Source organism: Cupressus sempervirens, chromosome 3 (assembly GCF_028749045.1).
Source record: "Cupressus sempervirens isolate cs-2001-9-10 chromosome 3, ASM2874904v1, whole genome shotgun sequence".
Classification (NCBI taxonomy): Eukaryota; Viridiplantae; Streptophyta; class Pinopsida; order Cupressales; family Cupressaceae; genus Cupressus; species Cupressus sempervirens.
Genome location: NC_143120.1, coordinates 511,041,451 through 511,062,433, shown reverse-complemented (window position 1 = coordinate 511,062,433; position 20,983 = coordinate 511,041,451). Strand labels below are relative to the sequence as shown.

Sequence of the window (20,983 nt, the reverse complement as noted above, 5' to 3'; positions counted from 1 at the left end):
ATGCAAATTTTTTTATGTGTTAAGTAGCTTCTATTTATCTCAATTATTGTATATTTGATGTTAATTGACTAAAAGATGCATGAAAGAATCTTTAAATCCTTAAATATCTTTGAATTTCATGAGTTTTCCGATTTTTCGAGTCCTTGTTGAGTCCGAGCCCAATTTTGACTTTTCGAGTCAAAGGTGAGTCCCAGTCCCATAACACTGATGCAACCACAATGTCTATCAAAACACTTCGATCTCCGATCACCAACAGTTCTTGATACATTGACTATGAGTGTTTTTCAATCTTTGAAACGCGTTACTATTTTGTTGAGCACCCGTATTTGTTATGAAACTCGAATCTTCCAAATGAACAACATGTTAGAGATAATGGAAAAGGAACCATGTAGGTGGTGAAAAATAAATCACTAAACACATGGGCTGATCTAAGTTAGAATAGATGGTGGAGGAAGACCAAAATAAGAAAAAATAATCAATACGAACACCCCAACCTTGAAAGATATACAATATATATTTTGAGAATAGAAACCAATCTGGAATAATCAAATACTGTCACTCATCTATCTGAATGTACGAAAAGACAACCCCGATCACATGGAGAAAATACCAAAGCCTGTCTCCTTATTATCGATACTTCTCCGCTTGACCAATTTTTTATTATCTATGCTTGATGTTGCTCGACACTATCAATAATAACAAGATACAATATTCACAAAGGACATGAAAGATTATTGGTTTCCAAAGAGTGCGAACTGATGACTTTAAATGCACCGATGATATGTAACGAAGGTAAGAACCACCGAATATGAGAACACCAATATAAACAAATATAAGAGCACATTTCAAGACAAGAAGAAACTATAAGCACACCACGATGAAGGCATCAAAGAGAAGTTGTGGCATAGACATGAACTCATAATGAAATAACAAGAAAGGTATGAAAGAGGAAGAGCAGCAACATAAAAATGCAGAAGATCTCATACAAATTGCAGACAAAATACTCGAAGCACTCTGAAAAAAAGATACAAACCCCTTTATTTCTGTTATTTAACTTGGCTCTGATACCATGTTAATGTTTTGTCCAGAAATAAAGATAAACACAATAAACAAAAGAAGAACAAAATAGACATAAATACGCAACAAATTTATTTTAGGAAAACTGTCAAACTAAGGGGAAAACCCCAGCCACACCAGATAAATATCTCGTTTATTGAAATAATAAATGTTCAAGTACAATGGTTTCCAATTGATGCCACACGTTCTCACACAAGACAATCATGTGTGTGTGTGTGTGTGTGTGTGTGTGTACAATTGAAAGACAATATCACAACCGAAGGTCTCTTCAATTTTCAATTACAAGACTCTTCATATTTCCAAATGTATGGTACTTCGTATGACACATGTTTCTTCACATAATATTATCTCAAATATTATCATAAATATCTTCTCTAGCTATTGACATGATACAAAGGTATTATCTTTATTTCAACATATAGTAAAATCAAAGATAAAGATCTCTATTGCAACTACAATCTTCAACACATCTGATGTCTATACCTCAGCTCTGTGTGTGTTTGGAACTTTTTTTCACTTTTACAATGAAATCAGCTTATATTTGCTTCCCAATATAAAGGCTTTTGGTCCCTAAAAGTTATGAAGCCCCGAAACAACAGGGATGATCATGTCACTTCTTGTCACTCCAACCAAGACCCAAAAAACAATGATCTCCAATAGCTTAAATTTGTTTAGCAATGCTTTCACGAATGCAAGCATTTAACCCAAGCTATTTGCTGCATACAAACATAATTTTTGAGATACTTTTGATCCATTTTTTGATGATCTTAGTTTGCCTTTTCGTTTGGGGGTGTTAGCTTGTACTATCAATAAGTTTTTTACTTGCCAATTGAAACAATTCTTTCCAAAAATGACTCAAAAACCTATTTTCTTGTCACTAACAATTTCTTGGGTGAACCATGCAATTTAAACACCTTGAAAAATAAATCAACATCTAGAGAACCTTGAATTCTGCAGATAATGCATAAAAATGCACATGTTTTCAAAAATTATTAATTATCACATTGGTGTACACTTTACATTTCACCTTAGAGTTGTGGTAAGATACATGGAGAAACTTTCCCCATTTTGCTCTAGAACTCTGAATGAGTAATGGTTGAAAGTATATTTCCTATTAGACTTGTGCTGCCTTATATCACTGACTTTTGGAGCATTCTTTAATGTGCCCAAGTGCATCTTTTTTCATTTCTTTCTTGGAAAATCTCTCTTGGATTTGTTTATCTTGGGTGTCCAACCAATGGATTATCAGGTATAACCACAGTTAGAAGACTTTCTTGGACTCACTCAATTCAATGAGTATTCTCTTAAGATTGATCAGAAGACAGTAGAATAACAGTTAGGCATCTTGGTTTTTGTGATTTTTTTTTCATAATACAATCTTGTGATTTAAAGTTCAAAGTTTCAAACATGGTAATTCTTATCCTTGTTTGTCTCATCAAATAGTACTTTGAGCAACATTTTGCACTCTGTCTTTTGTGTTCATTACTGTACTTAGATTAAATTCCTATAAATGTGTTCTTCCCTATGTGCACCTCAGTTTAAGATCACACACTTATTGTTTAAATCCAAAGTGGAAGCTTTGGCTCCAAAAGGATGATAGGAATTGTAAATATCTATGAAATTACCATAAACATAGTAGCTGAAAGCCCAAGAAGCAGCAGTACTATCTAGAACTAGGATGTTGGTTTGCGTTCAGTTCCAAGTTTGGGTACAAAGGGCCAGTTTGCAGGTACACCAAATTTCTGAAAAGGGTTTTGGGTTCATCTGTGTTTGTTACTACAAACACACACATATTTATGCAGCCTAGAAGCATGAGTTAAGATTAAAATATCAGTGTCATAAAATAATTTAAACAACAAAAACACTTATAGTCATAGCATCATGATTCATGATCATACCATCAGATATTTCAAGTTCAACACCAAAGATTGAAAACATTAAAATTAAATCATAACATCAGTTCAAGCATAGTTTAAAATTTCGGTGAAATATCACTAATCTCGTGATATTTTGCAGAGCATAGACCTAGCAGAGTATATCATGCAATAAATCGGCAATGAGATTTGGAAAAAAATCACGATAAAAGTGGAAATCATAGGTAGATATCGTTGAAAAGCCATTGCGCGTGCCACTTCGGTTTAATATTATGTTAAAAATATTCGTGACCTCGTCTTCCGACTCTCATTTGCTTGCATTCGAAACTTACTCCCTACATTCAAGTTGGCATCCAACGACAAGAAAGGGATCCTTTGAGTTGGCATTCAAGTTGGCATTCGACGACACTAGCATCAAAGAATAAATGTCTGCTTGACTGAGTTTTTTTCTACTTTCCAACTATGTTCAATAGTATTTTGTAATTTGTTATTCAAAACTTTAATATATTTTGTTATTAATTTTTGTGTAAAACTTAATCTATGCTGTAAAAATTAAAAATACACAAATAGACTGTATTTTAATTTTAAAATTTTTCTGTATTACTATTTTATTATTTATATACATATATATATATATATAATTTAACAATTACTATATATTGTAATGTAATTCAAATTCATCATATTTTAAATTTACCATAATACTAAATTACTAATAACTTTGATTAATATTTGATGGATATTTTAAATCATAATATGTTCTACAAATTTTGGTGTATATGTGTGCATTTTTAAGAATATTTTAAGAAATTTTATATTTTCAAATGTTCAATAAAAGTGCCGATTTATTGTTGATTTTGTCATCGAGTTTTTGTCGATTCCGAGATTTTCAAAATTTTTGGGCCAGCCGAGATATTGCCGAAACCGATGTTTTCAGCTACGAGTTCAAGTATCATAGCTTGAGGTTCAAAGAATGGATTAAAATTTTATTGATATCCTTTTTAATCATTGTTTGAAGTGCTCTTTCCCTGAGCACAGTTTGGCATTCCTGTTGTTGGTTGTTGCCTTGTTTACTCTTTAGTGCCTTAGGCCTTTTGTGGTCTCTTGTTGGACATTAATAAACTCATCTTATCTTATCTTATCATCTTCATTGGCATTAGTTGACTCACAAATAGAGCTAAGGCCAATGGGGATCAGCTGCACCAATAATAGAATTGGCATCAAAATCTTGAAATTCATCAAGTGCAAGCAGAGAAGTGAAAAGATCCAAGTCTGCAAGTTCTGCATTTATATCCCGCCTCTTTGTCTCCCCTTAATTGTATTCTTTACTCATGTGTGAGACGAGATGTAATTTGTAATGCACAATTATCAAGTTCTTCGCTCTTTTTGATTGCAACCTACTGTGCTTCACTGAGTGGATGAAAGAATATGAACTTCAATTTCTTTCTGATGCAGACGAGCTAGCAACCCATGAAGACAAGACAAAGTAAACAATTAAAATAAAATTATTAGTCTGTAATGACCCTTACTATTAAGGCCACTAAAACCCTCAAACTGAACTGAGACAATTTGTCAAACACTTGGCATGTAACTGAATAGAGCTGCGAATAGGGCTAATTGTTGTGCAACGAAACCACAAAGTACAATGCCAATATCGAAATGTAATGTAATGAACAATAACAGTACCAATAACAATATTCAAAATATGGAAACTCTCAGATTTGATACTTTCAGAATATAAGGACTGTGGTGTCTAATACATATGCATATGAATATAGATTGATGACAACATATAAACCTTCATATTCAATCCTATCAATGCATGCAAATCTGATTACAACTGATTATAATGAACTGAGCTGTGCATCTACATTAATGACTGATTTTTCAATATCAGATTTAGGGGACTGTCACAACTATGCATTTCTAATACATCAAACCCTTGACAATGCAATGCTATGACATGACAATAACCCAGTTCAGATTATATGATAGATGACTGGTTTACAATAGCAACTAATAACTGGAGATAACCAACAATGCAATGACAGTGCTGACTATTCAACTATTTGTATGCAACACCTTTGACAATCAAAAACCTCAATATGTGCACCTGGTATTGCTGCTGGAGATGTCTGATGTAAACTGCTGCCAAAGACACTAAATCCTCCACAAACTGCCCCCAAAAGAACCCCCAAATTGCTGCTGCTGATTCTACTGGCAAGGCCGTACCCAGGCCAGCATGTACGACCCCTATATAAAAATAATGCTGGGGTTTTGGGACCCCCAAATGCAAAGAATATGGGCGCCTAGGGTTAGGTAGTAACCCTACCAAACCATAAAAAATAACTCCAAGGGGTTGAGAAGATATGAGCAATTATGTGGTTCCAAACCCTGATTTGACAATTCTGAAAATGCACAAATTTTGTCTTCAAACCCCTGCCAAACGCTTCACCAATGCTAGTGTAAATCTGAAATCCTTATTCCAACCAAAATAAACTCTTCAAACAATTTCTCAATGAAGTTCCAATGAGATGGCTGAATACCAACTCCAATTATGCAACCCTTCAGTAGATATTTCACTACCTCAGTTATGCCAATCTAGGGGAGTGATTCGTTCCCAAAGATCGAATAGTATTTGCAGACCCAAGAGACTACAAATTTCTCCACAATGGAAGAAGTAGAAGAAATCTCAAATCCAAGCATGTGCAAATGAGAGGCCCAGCCCTCTATTTATTCACTTTTTCTAAGAAGTTGCTAGAACTTCTAGAAACATCCTTTATAAAACCTCATTATGATGCACTTTTTATAATAAAGTAATTTTATAAAATAAAAAGTGCAACTCAACTTAAAATTATAACACGTAGGCCCCGATAACACATAATAATGAAATATAACCTCTTAACACTTCTTCAAGAGCAAAATATGACCATCTGATCCGCAGAATTGACTCTCTCTCCACACCATTTGCCTACAAGAGTCGAGGATAGGCAAATCTGGCACGCTACACGAGGTCAGCCAAAAATGGGGACATTACATAGTCTTATAAATAAAATTATTTGCTAGTTATGAAGATAAAGTAAAGTATTATTTTAAAATAAAACTATTGATTTAATTTTGATTGCAAGGGGCTTCAACATTTGGAATCTTTGGCCGTTGAGGTACCACCAACTATGAGCATGAATCCTAAATTGATGACGAAGAGTGTTGTCCTGCATTTTATCACCACAAAATGTTGGTAACAACATGAAACATTTTCAAGATAGTTTCGCCTATCTCTAAGCTTGAATTTGATATTCAATTGCTTAATGTTGATCGATTGATACATTTCAATTCGTATATCAAATTGTTTTATTGAAAAATTTCGTCAAGTCTTTTTCGTTTTGCTTTCTGTTGAGCCTTTGCTTGATTTTTGAAGCCTTCATCGTCCTTTTCTTTGCTTTTGAATTTGCATTTGTTGGCTTTTAGTCCTTTGGTTTTGTTCATGTCACGCCTTTCGCTTTTCCCTTCGATTCGGTCTAACCTAGAGTTCAATCGAAGTTTTCAGTCAAGAGTTATGCCCGTTTTAGTGCCTCAAAAGTGGACCTTTTTGGTGAAACAACACGAATTAAAATATGATGTTATATTTTAAATTTGACTTTAGGTTTTTGAAAAATATAACTTATATTCACTTTTTGGTATTTTTTAAAGTTATTTTAACTTTAAATTTTTCACTTAAAGTGACTATAATGCACTTTATGTTATAATTTTAAGTTAAGTTACTTTTTGATTTTTCACTTAAAGTGACTATATTACTATATAGTTTTAGTTTAATTTTTTATTTTTAAATCAAATGCTCATTTAAATGTTACTTTTTAAATGATATTTATGTGTTGTATTTTTGAATATGATATATAAATATTGTTTATGTCCCATTTAGTAATATTTTTATGAAATTAAGTTGATTAAATGACTTTAAGTTATTAAAAGTGGACCTTTTATATGCAATTACATGTAAAATCCATCAAAAGTGGACATTTTACATGTCACTGCATATAAAGTTCAACTTGGTGGACCTTTTTGATGTCATTACATCAAAAGGATATCAAAAGTGGACCTTTTTGATGTCATTGCATCAAAAGGTAAGTTTTTATGTCTTTGAATCCAAAATGTGAGATGTAACTTAAAATGTGTATTCCCCTCCAAAAAGTGCGATTTTAATCACTTGCACATTTTAAAACATGTTATTGACCCAAAAAGGTCTGATTTGCCTTGTTTGCACATTTTAAAACATGCTATGCACCCAAAAAGGTCCAATTTTAACTAGAAACATGTTTTAAAATGTGTATTACCCTTCAAAAAGTCCAATTTTGAAGAAATATGTCATTGCCTTCCAAGAACCCGATTTTGATCATTAAGGGAGATTTTCTTGATGGATTTGCATGGAATCTTCTACATTGAAGGCATTTTTGCTTGGCAATGAGTTTTCTTGCATCAAAAATGGATTTAACATATTGAAAATCATTTTTGAGGGCTCAAACCTAGGGCACATTTTTGAAGAAAACTTCAAAAAACACCATTTTTAATCAACGTTTTTGTTCCAATATGAATCGATTTGATCTTATTTGCTGATCACATTGCATGTTGGTGTTTAAACACCAAATCGATTTGATCTTTCATCTTGGTGAAAAATGTTTTTCACCAAAAATGTCCCAAGCATGAACATCCAAAAAACTTTGGATCTTGGAGTATTTTTAGGGCATATTTTGGCATCTTGTAACAAGAACTCCTTGTTTTCTGCCCTCTCCCATTTGAATTTGCAAAGTTGGAAAAAGTCTTAGCATTTTTGAAGAATTTTTCAACATTGGAGCATCTTTTTCCTTCATTTTTGGCACTCAATCTTTATGTAAGTGGACTTCTTCTTTCTTGCTATTTAATTTGTGCTTATCTTGCTGATTTTATACACATAATTGCTTGATGATTGCCACTTGTTGAAATCTACGCCATGGAAAGTGTATTTTTCTTTTAAAAATGAAGAATTTGTTCATTTTCATGTTTTTGTTTCTTTCCCAAGTTCCAATTTCGAATTGTGTGTTGAAGTGCTTTGCATCTTGGCATGTTTGTGTCACTTTCCAAAGGTACTTTTTTCTTTTGTGTTTTTGTGTTTTGTGCTTGCTTGCCGGTTTTCTCCACTTTGGAGAAGTCACAAGTTCTTTCCCAAGAACTTGTTGTTTCTCTTCATGCGAAAGCATCATCACGTTCCATATTCCGTTTCCATGTCTTAACACCTCATCTTTCATTCGACAAATGCGATTACATGTTTTCCATCTCATTCACCATCCATACATACATGTAATCTCATTTTCCGCTATCCGAAAGGTTCGATTTTGATTAAAAATCACTTTTTGAAATGTAAAAAAGATGTCATTTTCATCTTTCATGTGCTTTGACTTCAGTATGATTAAAGAGTTGGCTCATGTAGCTCCCTTGTTAGTTATTTCTATTTTGGATAACGGGATGGACACAAAGATTGGTCATGTGGATGTGGTTGATTTTTTGCAAAGAGTTGAAACTCCAGCTGGCTATGAAATGAAGTGTATCAAGAGAAGTAACATTCATCTGGTGTCTACATCTCCTATGGCGGCCATGGAATCTAATTTCGTTCTCGGATGTGCACGGCGGTTTACTCCAAAGACGAAGACTATCAAAGATGCTGACAGCAAGGTTATCATTAGCCTTGATCCTGAGGTTATTGAACAAATTTTCAAAGTTCCACATAAAGAAAAATGTGCAGATTTAACCAAGGAATCATCTTTGGCATGCTGGAATAGGCAAAAGGGTGATTATCAATAGTTTGTCAACCTTTACTGGTTAGACAATATAAGGAACAACTTCTCCAGATGGCCAACGACTGTTCGTCGGTCTAACTTCAGACAAGAATATAAGGATCTCATCATCCTTCACAGCAGAATTTGCGGTTTCAAAGATTTTGCTGATTTTGAGCCATGGATGTATAAGTTCATCTTTCAAATAATGGAAAACAAAGAACACATCTTTTGGGGAGACCTCATTAGCGCAACACTTTGCCAGCAAATAGGCAACGTCGGAACTTCAATGCCCTTCTACATGAACTCTTACCTAGTTTACATTGCTGCTGCCATAGTATCTTTCTCTGGTCTCTCAACCAAGGGGGATTGTATTCAAGTTCCTATTTGGGATTACTATGACCAAATCACTTTGGTAAATAACAAATTTCATTACAAAAGAGTCCAAGATGCCTTCTTTGGGCATTTTTGGTGCTTGTTCAATAAACAATTATCTAGTCAAAAGAGTATCTAATGTGGCATGGGAAAAGGTGAACCAATATGGCTGTGTTTTCATTCAGTTTCCAACTTTCACATACTTGAGAGTTGGGTATTTCAAAGGTGAGCCGTATACCTTACCTAGATATTCTACAGATCGAATTATTTTGGTGGAGCTAGCTAGACAGCTCATGAACAAGCAAAGTGATCAGCATGCTATGCATAGGCTTGGTTTCGACATTACTTCAGCTAAACCTTTGGCTATTAGCAACTATTCGATCATTTTTTTACCGAAAGCAAAGAACATGGAAGCAGAGTTGCAGTTGATCACCTTGAAGAAGTTCAAGGCCAGATTTGACTTTGATTACTGAGAGATGAATTCTCAAATGAAAAGAGCTTACACTCATGTTCATTGCATCGAGGACAATTGGATTGATATGAGGACAGAGCTCGACATCATGAAGATGGACCATTGCAGATTAACCCTGCACCAGATAATCAATCTTAATATGTTGGAGATCCCATTAGATTTTCAAGTTGAAGATGATGGCGACATCCTTGATCCAGAATTTCATCAAGTCGGCTTTGATAAGAAGTGCCCTTTTCCTATTTAGTGACAACAAAAGGATGGTACATCTATCATGGATAGATTTAAATCCATTTTAGTGAATACCAATAAATGGTTGAAAAATAAAGGCCTTAAAAGAGTAAATCCTAAGATGGGCTTGGATTGTGGAAGTTTGGGTCCTCCTGGCAAGAAGTCACAATTGGAAATCATAGGAAAAGATGGTGCCTCATCCTCTGATGCTAAGGGTTCCCTCAAATTCAAATTGAAGGGTGGAAAAGGAGCCAAATCATCTCAAATCTCTGAACCAATTCAAGAATTAGAGGAAGAATCAGAAGAAGAATTGGAGACATAATCAGATAAAGAAGTGTCAGACGAAAAAGGGGAAGTCATGATCATATCTCCCCCAAAGCCTTCACAAACTTGTGCACCGTCTATACATGAAGAGTCTTTTCTGCATGAAGTAGATGATGATGTGGATTCATTTTCCATTGTTTTCACTCCTATTCCAGTCTCGAAAGTCAATACAATGGCTCTTCCTATTTCTTTTGTTGCTCCTCACATTCTTGCAAATGAATAGTATGAACATTTAGTAAATGTGTTTGAGGATTTTCCAACTCTTACCATTGGTCAAGTTTCCCAACTTGATACGTCTTTGACAAGTTTTGAGCTTTTTATGATAGAATCTTCTCAGCATGTTCCTATGCCTTTAGCTGTGTAGACTGAATCTTGTTCTGTTACAACGAAAATACAATCAGAATCACTACCAATGGTCTCCACTGTATTTGCTTCTATGGATGAAGGTTTCAGCCTACCTGCATAGTTGAGCAAAATAACAACGAAGAGGAGAAAAGTGGTTGTTCCTCCAGACAATCTCCCTGTTAAGAAGAGCAAATTCAAATCTTTGAAAGATAAGATTGTTTCAAGGATTTTGGTTGATTCAGATAAAACCAAATTTGTTGAAGTTGCTGAGCCCTTGGTGGAAAAACCTGTTGAAGAACTTGCTCGTTCTAATTACAAGTTTACTAAGGTTGAAATCGGAAAGCAATCACGTTTGAGTTGTTTGCAAGATCCTCAAGGTGCATTGGCTAATGTATCAAAGAGCAATCATGAGCTATGGGAGAAGAAAAATCAACTAAAATAGAAGGTCTCTCGCCTAGACGAGGTCATTCGGCAACAATCTTGTCACAGTGTTGTTATGTATCAAACATGTAAGGAGAGAAAGCTGATTGAAGCCGCCAAGTCTTGGATACAAGAAATCATTTCTGAAGGAGTTCGAGCTATCATGGAGACATTTGCAGTTCTTAGGCGCATCAAAGATATGAACGAAATGGAGCGAAACTTAATTTCTTCTTTAACTCAAGAAGCGGATAACTTGAAGGAAATCCTTGATGATTGGGATGAAATGGTAAAATTTGATCTGGATGCCTTGGTCTCATGTGACATTCTTTCGTCATGTGAAATGTTCTTCAGATTTCAAGGGCTCATTGGTTACAAAGAGGAAATGTTGAGGAAGTTGATCACAAAGTTGCAGGTGGCCTTTGGAGATTGTCAAGTAGCTGAAACAAGTGTTACTTGTGATTTGGAACAGATGGGATGCCATGTTATTGATAAATCTAGTAATTTCATTGCAGTAGAAAGAATAAACTCAGAATATACAATCAGGATCAATGCTGATGTAGATTTTGAAGACTTTGGTTCACACACAATGAACAAGTTTGTCTTGAATAAATCCTTGACAAAACACTTGTTAGATACTATTGCGACAAATTCCAAAGTTGTGCAATCAACATATGCAAATGTAGTGAGAGTAGAAGCCATATCAAAGACCATGGAAATTGTTGATCTTCCCACAGTGCGTGACATCATTGTCAAATTCAAGGCACTGAGAAACAATCTTTAAGATTGTTGTTTTTGTTTTTATTTGATGTTTGTAAGTTGGAAAAGGATGCATTACATGAAACAGTGTAATTATATGTAATGCGAGTTACACGTATGTAAAAAGATGTAATGCAAGTTGCATGTAATCCTATATTTTCTCTTGTAGTTAGACTAGGTCAAAGTTGGTTGAGTTGCTCCCACTTTTTCCTCCACCTTTGTCTCAACTCTTGTGCCCATATAAAGGAGTTCCCCCTTATTGTAAAATCATCTTTATCTTTATGCAAGAGAGCTCTGGAGAAATTGTGCCAACAGAACTTTGTTTGTGTAGCACTATTTTGAGAGAGTGAATACAAAGGAGCGTTTGAGACTTAACTTTGATTAAGCGAGATTGTTACTTGTGTGAGTTATAAGCCTTGTCTATAATTCATCTAAGTTATCTATGATTCATGTTATCTTGTGTTTTTGGTAATTGTATCTTGTGAATTGAATATAAAAGAGTTAAGAAGCAATTGGAGTCAGAGCTTTGATCAGGAGCAATTGTGGAAGTGTATAGCTAGAAGCTTTGTCTGTAGCTTATACTATTTTCTTAATTCGCAAAATAGTTAAGTTATTCTTACTTTTAAGAGTCTTTGTACCCTAATTGTAAAATGTTTACATATAGAAGTATGACCGGACTTAGAGCCAAACCGGTACATTTTCAGCTAGCCTTTGAGTTAGTGAAGGTTTATCGGTATCACTATTTCTAGCTCTTGATAGAAGTTTAGTTAGAGATTCACCTTGCCCATTACTCACTCCACGAGTAAGTGGATTCTTTCTTGAAAGATAAGAAGAAAGGATATTGGTAACACCCATTTTATAAAATCTCTCGACTTCTTGCTTACTTTGAGTTGATCCAACGAACGGTGAGAAGGGGTAGCCTTCCCTTTAAGGTTGGAGAGACTCTGTCTCACATGCTATGGTTGGTCATCCTATTTTGCGACTGAATTTTTACCCAAAATTGTTGGTTGCAAAATATCCACCCGACAAAGAGCACCATTGCTTAGGCCTCTTGCATTCATAAACTCTATGAAATCATCCGCAATCAAATCTTGTATATCATCATCAGGAAGAGTCTTTCAAATGCTGCCTTGTACCCATTAAACACTGCAAAAATCTTATAGGGTTGCAACCTTCCTGGTAGATTAGTATATTGGGTGCTATAGTATTTGGGCGTCAATGCATAGGCAAGAAAATATAGAGGGTTGGTCACATTGTTCCATCTTTCAACAACAATCACTTGCAACTGTTTGAAGAAAGTCTCTTGGGGATCTTGCTGTTTTCCATTTACAATTTGCTCGATCTTCTAAAGCATGAGTTCATGCCATCATAGATCTCTCCAAGGAAAGGCCTATCAATGCCAGTGTACCTAAGCATGCTCATAATGGACTTTGTGAACTTAATGAGATATTCCACACGTTCCCACCATGAGTCATCCAATATCCTTTTCTTTATTTTGTTTTCTATCTCACTATTGCTTTGCTTCCATATAGCTTAATTGCTGCTGATTACCATATTGCAAAGTACCTCTTTCAAATACACAAGTCATCTCAAGACAATTAAATTTGATGTGAACAAGTCTCCGCAGCTGGTAACTTAAAGTAGAACCAAAACAATACCACTATTGGATACATACTAACAAAATATAGATTACACAATCAAACTATGAAAATCAGAAATGGTAAGATAATTAATTAAATAAAATAAAATTACTTACTTGAGTTCAAGTTCACTTATCTTTATTAGCTCCAAATGTGAGAACATTTTGAATATTTCTTGAGTCATGTCATGGTTTGTGACAAACATCTAGATGTTCTTAACCTCTGCATGCACCTCTTTGATCCACTCAATTTTGTTCCGAATCTAGTTTAGCATAAAATTGAGTGATTGGACAATACAATGTGTCCAAAAGATATACTAATATCACTCTTCAACCAACAAACCAAAAATTTAACAATTCTTTGTATTGGCCGTTATGACTTGGACAACATTTTTAACACCCACTTGTTTAATGGAAGAGATGAGAATGTTAGCAATAAATGGCCCATCTTTTACTTATCTCTCACAAACCATAGATTTCAAAAACATTGTCCCTTTAGGGGACTTCTCTACAACGTTGATCAAGGGGCAATTTCTTACATCTCTCCACCCATTTGAAACAATTGATACCCCTATCTCAATGTATGAATCCTTTATAGCTTCAATTGATCATCAATCCCCTTGACCTCTTGATCCAACAAGGTGGTCCGAACTCTCTCACAACTGGGTCCCTTATACCCTTCTGGAGCTTCATTGGCACTTCTCAACATCTTCTTCTAATATAGAGAATGAACAAGAGTCAAAGACAACCCATTTGCAAGGAAATATTTGGCCACATCAATGTCAGCAATTTCTCGACTTGGATTTTGAAATACAGTTTCCAATGGCACCTTTCTTTTGTGTATAAAGGGTGCTTTACTTTCTGTATCAAGGCCAACCGAGGTAGTATAAAATGGGTGGTTTTCTATCACAACATTTGTAGAGGGGGTTGCATTCCATTTTTTTTTACTTTTACTGCCAATAGTTGTATTTTGCCTACGTTCTCTCTCGTCTCATGCCTCATGCTTTAATATTGGTTCTTTTGGTATAGGTGCGTTTAATTTTCAGGGCATTTCATGACTTCTCTTCAAGGGATTCCACACAAATGGTCACCACACGATAATATGAATTATTCCTTTCTACATCATAACCCCGACATTTCCAACGGAATGCACCACCTCTTGGAAGGGGTCTTACAATATCAACATTTTTCAGCATAGGAGCATCAGAATGGGTTTCTATTCTTTGTTTAGTGATGCCTACTAAGGAAGAGGTAGATGCCATTATAGTTCCTATTCCTAGGACAAGAAATTGTATACATATTCAATATAAAAGCAAGAGAATGAAAAATTCTGGAAAAAATTGGCACATCATACGGATAATGAAATATAAATGAAAAAAAATAAATTAAACAAAAACAAAAACATGGAACAAGAACTTGCCTCTTCCACTCATTGTAAGCTTGCAGAGATGTAGGAACAAGGCACAAACACTAGAAGAAGATCCACAACTCAATCGTCTAATTCCTTGCACAACCACCAATTTGTTCTTTCTCAAGACAAACTAACCTATTTGCACACTATAAATGAGAATGAGAAGTCAATATAAGCCTTTCAAATCTATTTTTTAGGGTTGTGACAATTTGTTCTATCATTGTGTGAAAAAAATTGGGAAGTTATTAATCTATAACAAAACCACAAAAAAGTAAAAATAAAATTGAAACTTGCTCAAAATTTATATAACTCACCATAAGCTCTTGTCACATGGTCGATTAGATGCAAATAATTTATCAAAATTTTGACAACAAAGTCTACAAAAATTGTTCTAATGGTGTCAAATAAAGGACATGTACATAAGTAAGCACTAGCTCAACATCAACAAAATACACAAATTAACGTTTATATTGCATAAAATTCTAAATACCTTCAACATTTCAGATACACTCATATGATCTTTTACTAAGCACAAAAAGGGCTCCTATAGCACAAAATAATGAAATACAATCGCTTAAAATGTCAAATAAATAATTAATTAACAAGGCTAAAAAGTGGATTTGAAAGGCTTTGACGTCATTTGCGGGCTATCACTAGACCAAGTTCGAACTTGGACTGCTGGTTATGGAGTTGGTTCACCCGGGTCTGACTGGCTTGTTTCCTGGTTCAAACCAACCCACCATGGATTGGACCCTGTCCAGACCCATAGGCAGACCAGACCAGGACCACAGACCAGCTCAGACTGTGACTGGTCCGATGTCCAGTTTTGGCGAACTGAACAACTTAGATTTACACAAAACGTACTCATATTCAATCCAGTAGTGCCACAAGCAGCTGGTCATTGGGCATCGCAAGCAACCACTTTGGATGCTCAAGAAAACTTTAGCTAGAATTTCATCAGTGTTGGTCCAGCCCTTCTAAATCTTCATGATATTGGAGTTTTTAAGTCTTTTATTCGGAGACTGGTAAGAAAGATGACAAAAAATATGTGATGAATTCTTTGATTATGTTTTTAGCATTTACCAAACAATTTACCATGGTTTTATAAATGCAAGTTCTGTAGGCTTTTTGAAAAATAGAAAAGAAAAGCTGGAAAATCAATATGTTGTATGGCTCATGGGAGATTTATATTTTCATTTATTCAAAATAATTATAGTTATATTGAATTTCTCCAGTGCATTAAATGGAAAACCTATCTTTAAAATGATTCTTAGCTCCTCAATTTTGTGACTGTACAGGCCTAACATTTTATTTTGTAGCACCTGTTATCATGAGGAGAACAGCCATTTTCTTTTATAAGAAATTATCTAAGCTACCAGATTCTCTCCAGCAAGCCTTAAAGTCTGGTTCGATTCTGTTCAAAGTCTGATCCTTGTCAAATTCTGTCCAAATTCTCTTGTAGAGCTACAAATTTGCTGCAAATTCTGTGAGAGGAACCCGGGCAGAATTTGCAGCAAATTTTGAAGAAGTTGCTGCCCAGCCAGTGACCAAACCTGGAAAAATGTTTTTTTTGTGTGGCTAATTTGCTCTATTCGACCCCCCCAACCCTAAAGTGACCACTAAGAAAACCAAAAAAGATGGTTTCTATGTTATTTATGCATTTGTGAATGAAAATGAAAACTTGCTTATTGAGGAAATTCAGATTGATAATAGGTGACATCCAAATTGACGATTATAGAGGAATGTCTTTAAAAAAGATATGAAATCTTTGAATCCAAGGCTTAAAATTTGAATCTCAACTTTTGATCTAGCCTGGTTACAAATCCTCTAACCAATACAAAATAAAAATTCAGATAACTGTACTTATCTTTCGACAACTACTTTCATATCTTTCGACAACTACTTTCATTCTCACCTGTCCCCTTGATATGTAAATATGTTCCATGCATGTGACCAAGCAAGTGTATCAAGTTGTATGTATGGCTAAATGATGCAATTGATATCCTGTTGAACTGAAACATACATATGGTAGTGTATTTTGCTATGTTGCTTTACTATTAGCATAGTGATGTATGGACTTATTTGTTGTTGCATATATATACACACACATACATTTTTTTTAAAAACATATGTTTTTATATGGATGAACCCAAAACGAATCCGATCCCAAACCCCCAAAAAATTAGGACGAATCTCAAACCCGAATCTCGAACCCGCATCCGTACCAAAATCCGAACCGGCAACTTAGTAAATAATAGAGTAACAAAACACTAATGACGGAGACATGAATGTTGGTTCACTTTTCGGCATTAAGGCATTTCCTCAATCTTTAACTTGAGACAAGAGCTAGAGATAGTTGGATCAAAAATCTTTTCTTGTATCAGGCCTCTCAAAGTTTAATAGTCACAATTTCCCTAAAAGTTTTCTTATTCTTTATAATGAAGAATTATTTTTGCGACAACATGTTATGCATTGAATTTCTAAAAGTAAGAGTTTATATGTTTAATGATATATACGATGACTCCCTTGAATATAATGTATTTGCTTGGCCAAATAAAATTTGAGTGCTGTGTGACCTAGGTATGGCTTAAACAGGCCAACCAATATCCAGCCCTTGAAATAGAATATTGCTCAAAGTAAATAAAAGTACGAAAAAAATGTAAAAAAATACAAATTTCTCTTCACAGTTTGAATTTTCAGTTATAATTCTCCATTTTACTTTTTCAGTTATATTTCCTAATCCTACCATGAAATTTTTATGTTCTCTTTGATGCTTTGCACAAAGGTAGTATATGTCTATTATTGGTATTACTCTATCCTAGCTATGTTTGTGTCACCTTTTCAAAATATACTGTACCTAAATCATAGTATCTATATAGTAGTATGCACGTTAGCAAATATTATATCCATATCCCTTCCACTTAGCTTCTTATTATATCCATATCCCTTCTGCTTAGCTTCTTTCCCTAGGATCTTGCATGTTCCATTAGAATATTTGTACCATTGAATGTCTAAACAGGTCAATTTTTATAAATCCATGCTCTCATTCTTTGAGCATGGCGGTTGTCAAGTTGTTAACATTTCCTATACCACTTGTTTTTTTAATTTTCATCTGTTATATGTATTTTAAACATGCTTTTGTGTGTTATAATGTTAATTGATAGGTTCCCTTTAATTTCAAATTCTAGGTTTTATTGCTTTTATGATGATAAACAATCATCTCAAAAAAGCATCTTTTATGGAACCTAGGGTTATTTTGTTGGTAGCTTTGCTAGTTTATAATTTATTTGACTTTTTAAGGAATTGTATTTCATTATTTTGCATTATGGGAGCCTTTTGTGCTTGATAACATATCATTCAAGTGTATTTTAAATGTTTGAGTTTATTTATAATTTTATGCAATATAAAGTTTAAACATTAATTTGTGTATTTTTCTGACGTTGAGCTAGTGATTACTTATGTAAACGCCCTTTATTTGACACCATCAAAACCATTTTTGTAGACATTGTTGTCAAATTTGGATAAATTGCTTGCATCTGATCGACCATGCGACAAGAGCTTATGGTAAGTCAGTACCATCATTTTGAGTTATTGTATTGCACCTCATTATTTTGAGGCTTTGAGCAAATTTCAAATTTTTATTTTTATTTTTTGGTTTTGTTAGAGATTATTCCCTTCCCAATCGTTTCACGCAATGATAAAACAAATAGTCACAAAGATTTTGTACAGTTAATGAGAAAGGAAAAACTAGAGAGTTAGACCAAGAATGGCAATCAGGAAACAATGCCCAGACATAGATGTACCTGATATTCATGCTCATACAGTAAGAATATTGGATCTCCCTGGTTGAGGCTTTATCAAATTCATCACTGGTTATGCTCAGATATTTGGATAAATGTATTATTTAGATAGAAAAGATGTTTTTTTTTCAGTAGCACAGCCAGCTTTACCCATAGTGAGGAAGGTGACGTACATTTAAAAAATAAATCTATATGAGATGCCCATGACTAATCACAGCTTTGAACACCAAGAAATTGAGAACTTTGCGAAACACATTATTATGGGACCAAAATATATCATTACAAATGTACCTATATTAACTCTTCCATGCCTTCACCCATTTATAAGATGTACTGTACATGCCTGTCAGAACTTAGAAGAATGTTTACTTCAATGAAGATACATACAAATTTAGAATAGTAGACTTCTTGGCATGTATATTTAATGCATTGCAGATGTTACCCACAGAACTATAAATACAGAAAAAGCAATAATGTCTCTCTAGACTGAGGTTCAACAGGACCTGTTGTCTTCTTTGCTTCGACAGGTTTTATGCTCCCTCCTCCTACAGCAGGTCCGTATGGAGCACATGTTGAGTTTGTGAGTGCATGATTGGAATTTGGAACCTCATTTCTTGTTTGATCTCCTCCACTTCCAAAATCTGTTCTAGTGAAGGTTTGTTGCCTGGGAGGGAATAATTCATTTTTCCTCCTCTGTACTATCTCCGTGTATCTGCATTTTGCAAGGTCTTTGTAAAGCTCATCCTCAATCATGATAGTTTTTTGTTATTGATACCGATTGCCAGCTATAAGCAGTTCATTGATGGCCACAATCAATTATCAGTAATACCCAGGGACGTGTCTTTGACATAGTTTGACCCATCCCAGAATTGGGAACATTCTCGACACTCAGAAACTTGGAAAGACGTTTCTTGGATGTCCTATAGTATAATGGAGTCTCGATAGTTTGTTTGACATTCACTCTCGCAAACATTATATGTTAATGTTCTATAATGTTTTTAAGCTAATTGTTTCCCATTTTTCCAGTCGCTATATATTTTAAATTCTCCCTATTTTTTTAGATAGCTGTCCCCTTCATTCCCTAAAATGGAAACAAAAAAACTATCCCAGATACTTGTTTCATCGTCCCTCATCTTAGAAACTGAGGGTGTGTAGTTCATTATTGATAGCAAGAAGGTGAATGAGGTTTTTGGAGAAGGGCTATACTCAACCGATTTTCCTTTATTTAATGGACCTATCCTTGGGAAGTGATCTCTAAGGCTTTATAACATCTAGACTGGTTAGGATCCTAAAATATTACCATATTCTAGTGGGCACCTAAGGTAGAAGGGTGGGTTTTACATTGTGGCTAGTGTTTAGGAATCTCAAGATCTCCATTAACTTAGTGTGCCCCAAAATTTGTTAGCAGCCCATTGACTGAAGATGATCCTGGGATAACTATTAAATGACACCTATGGTAGAATGTTTTTGTTGGTTCCCAAAACCGCAGCTTGGAAATCCAAGAGCCTGCCACTTCTTCGATAAGACTTCTCAATCAGTTTTGGCCAATGAATAGGAATACTTCTCGATTCCCTTGCACTTCAGGCTCCGCTACACCCAGGCGGGTTAACGTTCACCTTGAATGTTGATTGTCTGGTTTAAGGCTTTTCTATAGCGAATTTAAACTTTTGGAGTTTTTTGGCTGGCAAGGTCCTCGAACTCAATTAAAATGAAAATTGGATGTTGGATAATGGTTGAATGTTTTTTATAATATTTGTAAATAATGGATTTGATGCTTGTAGAAGGAATATATAGATTTTTTGACTTCAATAATAAAAGACTAGTGCCTTTGCTCATCCGGGCAATAGAGTCAACTTCAGTGAATTTTCACGTACAACTTTATAATGTTTTACACACTTTACTGCCAACAATTAAATAATCAAGATGTGATAGATCAAATATATACGCAATCTTAAATTTGTCCAAATTGAACTTTAACTCCTCTGTTAGGGAGACAAATTGGACACAGATTCAGAAATGATTTAATATTTCACAATATCTATGATGGTCAAATTTAAAATGCTAAGTGACCATGTCTACTTATCCGATGTTTAAATTGTATATAGAATTCTAGATGATAATTACAAAGGACGATTTGCCTGTAGTTTAAATCTCCACGTCTTTAATAATAAACAAAGAACATTTTATTCTATTATAAAAACAGTGTATCTCGGGTGCGCCCACCCGAGGCAAAAATTCGGCGTACCTGGTGCAGGTGCATCACACACCCAAGTACCCCTGCCAGGAGAATTTTCGCCGCCGCACCCCCGTTGTACCGGTTGAGCACCTGGGTGGGATGCGGTGCTTAGGTGCGTGGCGGGTGTGGGGGTGCTCCCAAGGTGCTCACGGGGTGCTTCCCGGGTGCTCGCAAGGTGCTCTGAGGTAGATGGCCGAAAAAGTAAAAAATAAAAAGTTTCTT

The 20,983-nt window shown here is 34.8% G+C and overlaps 1 protein-coding gene across 7 annotated transcripts in view; it reads left to right on the top strand.

The window, feature by feature from the left end:
* Nucleotides 1-20,983, top strand: part of LOC149567419 (uncharacterized) — a 188,463-nt gene that overhangs the window by 121,730 nt on the left and 45,750 nt on the right. For 5 of the 7 annotated variants that reach the window (XR_016362412.1, XM_089820597.1, XM_089820598.1 and 2 more), the window contains one exon: nucleotides 18,228-18,289. The exons of 1 other annotated variant lie outside the window; for it this stretch is intronic. Coding sequence is in view for 5 of the 6 variants with exons in the window: in XM_089820597.1 (XP_089676723.1) it covers nucleotides 18,228-18,289 (62 nt within the window). In the remaining variant the exon portion in view is untranslated. Of the gene's footprint in view, nucleotides 1-18,227; nucleotides 18,290-18,454; nucleotides 18,544-20,983 lie in introns of those variants that run through there. One more of the 7 variants, XM_089820601.1, reaches the window with a different exon arrangement.